The 9959-nt window shown below is 50.9% G+C and overlaps 1 protein-coding gene across 1 annotated transcript; it reads right to left on the bottom strand.

Moving 5' to 3' along the window:
* Positions 1-1707: 1707 nt before the first annotated feature.
* On the bottom strand, positions 1708-9027 carry LOC144156035 (myosin regulatory light chain 2, ventricular/cardiac muscle isoform-like). The gene is made up of 4 exons (XM_077687806.1): positions 8894-9027; positions 3272-3720; positions 1956-2004; positions 1708-1882 (listed from the first exon to the last, which is right to left on the bottom strand). Exons 1-4 carry the CDS (start codon positions 8894-8896, stop codon positions 1775-1777), a joined length of 609 nt encoding a protein of 202 aa, XP_077543932.1. The 5' UTR covers positions 8897-9027; the 3' UTR covers positions 1708-1774.
* Between the last annotated feature and the right edge of the window lie 932 nt (positions 9028-9959).

The raw sequence follows: 9959 nt of genomic DNA, 5'->3' as shown, positions 1-9959 counted from the left end.
ACCCAAAAGCAGCGGCGACAGTGGGGAGCGGGCCGGAGCATCCCGCGGCTGCTTTCGAAACGGGCCGCTAGGGGCATTTCAGTGGCGCCTCTACAGGCAGTGCTCGAGGCTTACACGCCAAATGTTGAACACTTGCGGCGCTCGAGCAGCGCAAGAGTTCATTTCTTCAGATTTTGTACAGAAAAGCTTGTGAGAATATTTGCCCCTAAGTTTAAGCTAAATACAGTGCGTAGATGTATTGAAGGAAAGGACCCTTTTGTTTCTTCCTCTCCGTCCCTTCCCTAATCCCCACCCTACCTATGAGCAATGAGTGGAGCAGGCTGAGCAGCTGCTCCACCAGGCGTCGGCCCAGCGACTACTGGTGAAGCGGGCCCGGACGGCCAGCCAGCACCAAGGATGCATCTCACGGGGTGGAGGCCCCAACAACAACAACATCTCTCTCTCTCTCTCTCTCTCTCTCTCTCTCTCTCTCTCTCTCTCTCTCTCTCTCTCTCTCTCTCTCTCTCTCTCTCTCTCTCTCTCTCTCTCTCTCTCTCTCTCTCTCTCTCTCTCTCTCTCTCTCTCTCTCTCTCTCTCTCTCTCTCTCTCTCTCTCTCTTTTGTCGCGCCTTACGAGCGATTTCAACAAGACCACTGGATGCTTTTTGTGTGGAGTATAGTCTATCATCCCGAATATACTCAAGTCGGCGGAAATGGGAAATTCCTTCATTGTTGTACTTCATAGAAAAAAAAAAGGTTGGGAAAACTCGTTCGTTTTCCAAGCAGCAACTTTTCCGTATTTCGCTTTATGTTCCGAAAGCGCGTGCTTCAGGACATTTCCATTTCAATGCCGTCGACACGTAAAGGCTCCTCTGAAGTTCACAGGCTATGCAGCTCAAACATGCTCGATGACCGATGCTTTGGGGCACGGTCGGCTCAGCGAGGTGCTGTGATGCAGAAGAGAGATCTTGCAGAAGAAGCTGGTATAAGCTCAGGAAAGGCGGCTGAGCAATAGACTCTTGGGCTCTTCCGGTTGAAAATTTGGGCGGGTGTTAAAAACAACTGTATTCTTGCTAGATTTTTTAGACTTTAAAAATAACTGCTTCTTATATTCCACTATGGCTGCTTCATTTCTTAACAAGGGAAAGCTAACTCCATTGGAAATACACAAATCAAAATTCAGTTGTTTTTTATAAAGTCATTTTTAATAAGTCTGTTCATTATGAGCGAGCTTAATTGCGCCAAAATGTTAATAGCGCCAAAATGCCATAATTAAGAGCTTAAAGCTAAAAGTAGCCCGCTTCTCGTCTGCGGAGCTGGGGGGTAAGAATCTTCGGTTGCGTAAATATCGGTCCCTCTTCCTTTTCCTGGTTAAAGAATACGTATTCTTGAGAAATCGCCGATGAAACAGGAGAAAGCTGCTCACTGGCGGGCTGCTGGCATGCTCCATCGCGGTGCGGACGCTTAACATCGCGGACGTCGTGCAAGACGGGCGGCGTCTGGGCTCCGGCCAAATCAAGGAAGCCGCATTTGGACCAGAGAGCAGCAGTTTTTATTCCTCGGTTCTTGGGGTACGGGATCGCAGGGCCGGTCCTAAGTATAAATAGAAAGGGTTCGTCTCTGTGCGAAGCTACAACGGCCCGAGGTCCCGGCCCAGGCATGGGCCGGGCCCCGTGTGCGCGGAACGAGACACGGGCGCGGGTCTCTTCTCTTTTTTTGTTCAAAAAGGGAAAGCAGAGCGTGCTTTTATTGTGTTTCACCATCCGGGCAGTCCAGTACAGAGACACGGCGGCCGCTCACGCGCCCTCCTCCTCCTCCACGCCCTTGGTGAGGATCGAGGCGAACTTCTTGAGGTCCACGTTGCCGGCGCTGTCAACGGGCGCCTCGGCGAACGCGTCGTTGGCCTGCGAGGGAGCACGCGTCACAATCCAGCGCTCGGCCTGCCTGCAGCCCGACCCAAGACCCTCGCTCGCTTACCTCCTGTTCATTGAGCTTCTCGCCGAAGGTGGTCAGCATCTGCCGGAGCCTGCGAGATTGTGGAACGCCACGTCATTTACCGTCTTCATCGAGGGGAAAAGGAAGCCGTGCGCTCGCACTTAAGCCGCAGAACAACCTTAGTACTGGCTGTGGAGCGCGCGAATGTGAGCCTACTTTCTAAACAAACTCTGTAGGTCTGCCTCACCACAGTGCACCCGAACGAACAATCGCTGCTTCTAAGGGAACAAGTTGTACTGATCGCGAGGCCGGACATACGATTTGACTGAAAAAATGTAATAAAGCAGTGCACAACGTCCTTTTTTGTATCGCGCGATGTCAAAGCGCAGACCATATTTCAATGCGCAGGCATTCTTTAGCGAGTACCGCACACAGCAAAATACGTCCGCAACCCGAAAAAGCGTGACGCCTTATAGGAGCAAAATAAATGCGTAATTGGTGAATTTAACGCTTTTAATTGCTATGTTAATCTAGTGCAAATTATTGATAGCTTCAGAATCGATTAGGAAGAATAAAAAAAAAACGCGTGGCACGGTAAACTAGAAATACATTTGTGTAAAGCAGTGAAGCCGACTTTAAAGGTGCTTTGTGTATAGCGTTTTAGGGAAGCATGTAGCCTCCATATTTTGATATAACACTGCTGCCACTGCAACCGGGAAAACGTCTTCCTAGCAATTCATCTGTGTACAATAGTGAAGCCTGCCTTAGAGGTTCTGGATGTACAGTAGAGGTGGGGGGGAAACGACAGGTGATCGTCGGTTTCACAACTTCGATAAAAGGCACTTGTAACGTGGGCGACTAAGTGAAACTGTATGGCCATAGAGAAGTTGCACCAAAGAGATCAACCGTGGTGTAATTTGTTTCAGTGTATTTACAATATAAATCTTCGCAACATCACGCTTTGCGTTGGTGCACTGAAGGAAGAATCCTGTCTCAAAAAAGTGACACCAAGAAGCTGCGGGATTTCATTTAGATACGTCGAGTATAAAGCGGCGACGGTTATTGACGAAGCTTCCTAAGTGACGTTCCGAATTTCCCATAGAATGGCACAAGCATGTGCTCAAGCAAATGAAGGTAAGTAAATCTGTGTTCAGTAAGAATGGTAATCCTCCTATCACATACAATACTCACCAGTAGTCCTTGAGAACTATTCACTCAGATCAACCGGTTTTCGAACGCTCTCACCGACATCACACGGTAGAACGTGACCCCACCATGCGTTGTTTAACGCAAGTGCCCGCAACACCTGCGCGCGTCCGTCTGCGTGCACGTGTATGTGCAGACAGGCAGGTACCCACCTGTCCTCATTGCACATGCCGTTGCCCTGGTCGAAGAGGTTGAAGGCGTTGACGATGACCTCCTCGTCGTCGACGCCCGTGATGCGGTCGCCGAAGATGGTGAGGAACATGGTGAAGTTGATGGGGCCCGGCGCCTCGGAGATCATGGACTCGAGCTCGGTGTCGTTGGTGAGCCTGCCTAGCGAGTCGAAGGTTGCGCGGATGTCGTTCTTGCTGATGAAGCCGTCCTTGTCCTGGTCGATGAACTGGAAGGCCTCCTTGAATTCCTGCACCTGGTGCTGCGTGAACATGGCGAACACGTTGGAGGTGCTGCGCTGCGCCCGCTTCTTGGTCGAGCTCTTGGCCGGCGCGGCGGCCGGCGCTGCGGCGGCGGGGGCCGCCGCGGGGGCCGCCGCCGCCGGCTCCGACTCCTTCTTGCTCTTCTTCTTCTTTTCCTTCACGGAGTCTCCCTGCAACGTGGCGAAGCAGCACCAGCACCGTCACAAACAGACACGGGGGCGAACAACGGAGCTCCTTCGCGAGGACAGTGCCTCAACTGACAAGAGGGACATCAGCAGCTGAGCAGTGGAACGCGTTAGTCTAGGGTTTGTGCACTTGCACGGATATTTACGGGGACGGAAACACTAGCGTCCGAGATTCAGTGCGGAATCTTTCTTTCTACGCTAACCACCGGCTAGGCGAAAGTCTGCAGCTTACAACCCGGGCATCTGCATACTTGTGGTGGCCACAAGAACGCAGAGACGCTCACGAGCACAAGGTCATACTTTGTACATCGCACATCATAGCGATAAGGTCTACACTCTAAGAAGTCCCCGCGGGTCGTCTTCCACACAGCGCTCCAGAATGTCCAATTGAAGCGACCAAGTGAGCAAATTGGGCTAAGGGCGAAGCCCAGAGTATGATGTGACTAAAAGCAGTGCGTGTGCGCAAGGACAACACGCAAGGCGTGAATGGCGTTTTGCATTGCGCAAAGTCCCTGTAGCGCAGATGCCTCTTTTCCCTCAAATTGAATGCTCAGCCACGTCATTCGTCGAATTTACATGCTAGGCCACTTCGATTGGTCATTCTAGAGCATTGGGGTGAATACGCCCTACGGGGACTTCTTGAGTGTAGAGCTCAAACGTAACTATCTTAAATGCATCTGTTCAGAAATATAGCCCAATACGCACTCAGATAACAACCATTTTAGTAGTGACATATTGTCCAAGCGCCATCCGACCATCCAACAATTCCACAAGAAGCTCTCGGCCCGGACTAGACTATTTCCCCTAAAGCTGGTCTAGAATCTACTGTAGCATGACGTTTTTGCGAAAACAAGTTCCTCACGGTACGCATGTTACTCTACGCTAATGGATATGACTCATGTAAGTCCCCTTCATCGATTTTACAAAAATTTAAAGACGATTGGATACACTCCACCAACTAGGGAACGCTTGCGCCTGATTGCGTCAGGGTGTACAAATCATGTCTGCTCCTTTGTAGAATATGCAGCGGACTCTCTTTAAACAGAATCTGAAAGGACCAATAACATATATTTCGTTTGCCTTTAGTTTCGTTTGCTGAGAGTTTTATTTGCTGAAAAGCAATATCGAAAAGTCGACAAACCGTTACCTGCTGCTCCGTTTAAGTTGGGTATAAGCGATTTCTTTTAACGGGTTTCCTCTATCCCGTGGTAAACCGTTCTCGTGTTTTCAGAATGAACTTTACGAACTGAAAACATCAGGTGTGGAGGGCCAAATAAACAGGTGATTTTTGGACACTTTACTTTATCTGTGAATGCATTCATTTTTCTTACAAAAAATCAGCTATTGTCTTCAGAGATTCTTCAGGAAATATAGCACACTGTCACCAAGAGTGACATATCCCCATCCGCATCGATGATATTTATATAAACGATGCATGTTCTGCAATAAACAGAACATAACGGTAACCCAGGTTCGTCAAAATTCTGTGTGCTCTGCGGCTACCGCTTTGGTAGACTTAACCAATTCGCGTTCACACGCACGTGCTACCCTCTGTAAACGGCACCCCGAAGTGTTGCGGCCCAGCTGGGTTTCTGCAGAAAACGGTCCTCGTGTCTGTCATTCGCGCCATTGTGTATTGTAACAGGTCCTTCTTTTTCACTGGGCGACAAAAGTTAACGCCGCTCACCAAGAACGACGCCCTACACGGTCAGGGGTGACCGCTGTGCAACCCCCAATGGAAGTAACAGTTTTGTTTCTTCAGTGACCAAAGCTACGACCCCTTGCGAACACCTAGCGTGTCTGAAACTTGTTAGCACGTTTAATTTATCTGCGCAGAATTGAAAGCAACGTGCACTTGTACGTCGCACAAGGTGCGCGGACGTTGCGAACATTGCAAACAAAATGCGCGAGACTAGAAGAAGAAAAAAGCTACCTAAGTTACGGTGGCCATCTGCTGACCATGCTGAGAGCGTCCGGCCAGCAGGCAAATGCTGCAATGTGGGGGCGGGACTAGCCTCGATCAGAATCTGGAGTTCCGGCTATAAATAGCGTCCGGTGCGGAGGGCCCCTTATAACGGCGGCGAGCGCCGAGTCCACGGCCATATAAGACTGAGCCGCCGACGGCCACTACTATTCTCGTGCCGCTCCGCGCAGCTGAGGAGCCGAGCGTGCTGACGAAGAACTACGGAGACCCCGGGGCAAAAATAGTTGCCGGCGCCGACGCACCGCCCCCCCCCCCCCTCCCCCTTCCCCACTTCCCCTTACACCATTGTTGGCGTTGGTCGTTGCGTCCTGGTTACCTGGTTTTAAACAGAGCGGTTCAGGAAACCAGTGCAAGACAAACAAATTGCGTCAGTTTAAGTCATTCGGCACTCGTTCCCTTCGCGACGAAACGTCCCCGGATGAGAAGCTCCGCTCTGCTGGGATTGCACGTGCGGCACTGTTTATTTTAGCTTTTCTGGATGCGCGGCAGTTTAACCTGTTCTCTTTTTTTTTCTTGCCACAAGAGCCTGCTTTGTTTCTCTCTGTTCTTCTGCACAAACTCTTGCGCCACAATGGCGTAGTTATGAGGCCAGGCTGCAACGCGAACTGCTTGCCTTGCAACTGCAGCAGGGGCAAAATAAAACTAGAGCTGCAAGTAAACGCACTACGATTTGATTGTCTCTACTTTCTGCGCGCACACAGTGTTCAAAATAGCGAGTTATTCGATCATCATTGAACGCTCATCTGTCGCCAGTCACGATTCCGTGGGTATGGTGAGTTTTAATTATATAACGAGCTAAAAGCTTTGTCAATGTCCGCTTTAAATAACAGCCCCTCGCCCGGCAAAAAACAAAACAAAAAAACATGCATTCCACAGTTTCAAAATGCTTTCTTGCTCTCAAGGAACGGCTTCACTTAAAGCGAATTGGCAAACCCCCATGTCACCAGAAGTTTCGTCATCGGTAATGTTTACTTTAGAACCTGGGCAGGGAACTTGTCAAAGCGCGCTAAAATTTTATTGCGAATGCCAGGTAGCGGAGCGTGACGTTCTACCCGGGAAGCGCTCAGCCTGTAACGGTGACCGTTAAAGTGTTTGCGCTTAATTTTTTGTAGAAATTAGGTACAGCTACCGACTTAAGACATACGCATTTTACACCACGTCTTAGAACGGAAATATGTGAAGATGTGAATGCTTAATTTAATTGGAAGGGCAGGCTGATTTATGCCGCGTGTTTGCGGGTTATCCCAACAATAACGACACGATGTACCGAGGAGCAGCGCACCTCCTTCTCGAGTTCCTTGTCTGGCTTTCATCACTCTAACTCACAAACATGTCGGAACCCGATTGCAGAATGCCTTTATCGACACACAGCAGCCAGGGATCAAGCACATTATGTCGGAGCCGTTGCCGCTCGGCTTATTTGAAGCATTATATTTTCATCTGTGACTCCATTAAGGATGTATCGCGGTATGTACTGTAACTATGGTCCGGGCACTCGTAATTTGTCGCCTCAAGAATGTTCTCGTCGCTGTCTTTCGTCTCTCTTATTGCGCTTACGGGTGCTTGGTGGGACAAGACGGAGCCGTTTCGAAGAAAAGGGCACTTCTCGGGAGATAGAGATGTGACTTGCGATCCCAACTGCGCAAACATAATCCTGCAACCCTTCGAAAATTTTCCCGGATAACTTTTCAGCAGGTAGCTTCTTTAGTAACGACAGCTTTTTGGTCAACGAAAGAAGCTCTCCGTAGGGTTACACTCCCAAAGACTACCTCTGGAAATGCTCCCAGGCGATGTGCATGTAGCCGCATATTTCGATAATTCTAATACGAATCATCCCAAGCCACAATTATCCACATCGTGGAATAAATACAGTAGCAATCGCCGTATCTGATCTTAATCAAAGTGCCTGCTACTCTTCGTGTCTATACCTGCCCGTTCATGTGCAAGTGAACAGTGTGTGCTGTGGTTGTTTGGACCTGGGTACATTTTTGTTTCTGTACGGTATTGCAAGGGGGTCCTTACCACCCGCCTAGCTGAAGCTGGCGACTGGCAAAGAAACCCGGAATGTTTCTCTTCTCATCCTTGAAAGTAAATGTCCTGAAAGGCTCCAAACTATAGTTACGATAGCCATTAACCCGGTAGGTATCTTGCTGCTACCCATACGGAAAGCTGCATAAACGTACGTTCTTGAAGAAGATACGTCCAATCAGCTTTTTGCTTGTTTCTCATTCCTATGACCTTCGAACCTGGAATTATAATTCGTAAAAAACCGCAAACAGCTGCCGGAATAGGGAAATTTTCATAAAAGCTACGGGGGGGGGGTCAAAGGTTCGAGTGGGAAGCGCAAGGACATCTTCGAAATATTTCTGTTCTTGTGGAAACAGTGCAGTTAATTCGGCAGCACTCACTGCACCGCAGAGCAGAAATCGGAGAGTTTGCACTGTCCTATGGTTTCACAATACGGAGGTATTTGAGTCAAAGCTCTCATGAACCCCAGCGGATACGGCCATTACATGCAAGCACAAATTCATCGAAAAGTAACCAAGGGATGTCATTATCGTTACGCGACCCACATTACTTTGCAGAGCACGGCTGCCGTGAGGCAAACGAAGCTCGTTGTAGCAACCGGGAGGAGAATGTGTGCCACAGCGTGAGAAACATGCGGCCCCTGCACCGTGCTCATCAGAAACGAGAGGCCGCAGCATGCCAAGCATCTGGCCACTACGGTGCGTCTGAGCGTGCAGAAGGCGTTCAGATCGGGGCTCACGCTCTTTGCCGCTGCTACAGTCGTGGACACGTAGCATGCACGTGCATATGTGATAACATGTGGGACGGAGGAGACAAGCGAGTCTTGCTTGGGCGAGTTCTTGCACTACAACGGGGAGCCTGCAGACATGCGGCTAAAGGGAACGGCGCCTGCCTGCCACAGTCCAAAGCGGCACATTTCCTGGGCCCGGCTCGCGCACACACCGCACCGGAGAAGCGCGAGCCGTGCGCGCCAGTTGGTCCCGGGCAAGGTCACCTTGGCGCCGAACCAGAGCGGACGGCCGCGAGCGAGCCAGCCGAAGCCGTCGGTCGCGGCCCCCGGTCGGTGGCCGCACTCGAGCCGCCAAAAATCCACGCAGCGGTGCCCGGGGGGTTTGGGGGAAGGAGGCGTCCTCCGGCGCTACTCACCATGGCTGCCGAGGTGCGGGAAGGCGGCTGTGCAAGCGAAGACGAGCGGCGGAAAGGCCCGACGCTCCTGGCCGACCGGCGCTCAAGTACTGGGCCGCGGCTCACGTGGTCGGCGCGCCATTGGCCCGCCCTTAAATCTACATATATGGCGGAATGCCAAGACGGCGGAACATTAACAAACAAGACCGCCTCCTCACCCGTCCCGTGCGCCGAGGCCGGGGGGGCTATATCCGGCCCGGCCCAAAGTTAGCTTGGCGCGGGGGAATCCTTCTACAATGGTCCCGGCAGGTTCCACCGGGGGCTCGGGGCTGCACGCCGCACGCCCGTACCTGCGGCCGGCGCAGGCGCACGGTATCCTTCGCCATGGAACGCCGGTGCGCGCGACTCGGCGTGCTTCTGAGGATGTTGCACCCATGGCCGCACGCACCACCACGACTATGCCGGGCAGCAGTGACCGTAAGCAGTCAGCTGCGATAGCGGTCACCGAACGTGGCACAAATGACTACGCGAGTTTTTTTTATATGTGTGTGAACAAAAAAAAAATGGCATTGCCAAGATCTTTGACTAGCCCAGAAGAGATCCCGGTTGATAAAATAGACGTGGAGAAAGTAATACTGTAGCAGCATCCTGTAGTACTGTAGTAACATCCTGTAATACTGCAGCTCCTACATGCCGAAATGCAACTCGCCATGCAATTATGTTGCACTGCCATTTTATACTAATAAAGCGACACCCGAGCTATTCATAAATAAACCAACCTGGGACCGCTAATTGAAGAAAACCGGGTCCTGAGAACTGCGAAAGTATGCATGCACTTCGCTTCATGGTAATGAAGCGTTGGATAAGATATTAGGAAACAAAAGAAAAAATAGCACACTGTCTAGAAAAATCTCGGCGGCCTTCCCATGAGAGGCGCCGGTTAATTCTGCGTTGCCTAACGTGCCGCCTCAATAAGGCAACCACGAAGGAATGCGCTTGTTCGCTTGGCCAAGAGCCATCTGTATACGGCTGCGCGCAGTGAAGCGGTTAAATGAACGCAGCAACCAAAGCAGGCAGGCGACCTTAG

The sequence above is a fragment of the Haemaphysalis longicornis genome, unplaced genomic scaffold (assembly GCF_048455015.1).
Source record: "Haemaphysalis longicornis isolate Haplotype H1 unplaced genomic scaffold, Haemaphysalis longicornis Haplotype H1 scaffold_1, whole genome shotgun sequence".
In the NCBI taxonomy this organism is placed as follows: Eukaryota; Metazoa; Arthropoda; class Arachnida; order Ixodida; family Ixodidae; genus Haemaphysalis; species Haemaphysalis longicornis.
The sequence above is the reverse complement of the archived record's forward strand: the minus strand, read 5'-3'. Positions and strand labels throughout refer to the sequence as shown.

Coding starts and splice junctions, on each gene's coding strand:
- LOC144156035 (XM_077687806.1), bottom strand. Junction 2,005..3,271: donor GGCATGTGCAATGAGGACAG/GTGGGTACCTGC, acceptor ACAATCTCGCAG/GCTCCGGCAGATGCTGACCA. Junction 1,883..1,955: donor AGAAGCTCAATGAACAGGAG/GTAAGCGAGCGA, acceptor GCTCCCTCGCAG/GCCAACGACGCGTTCGCCGA.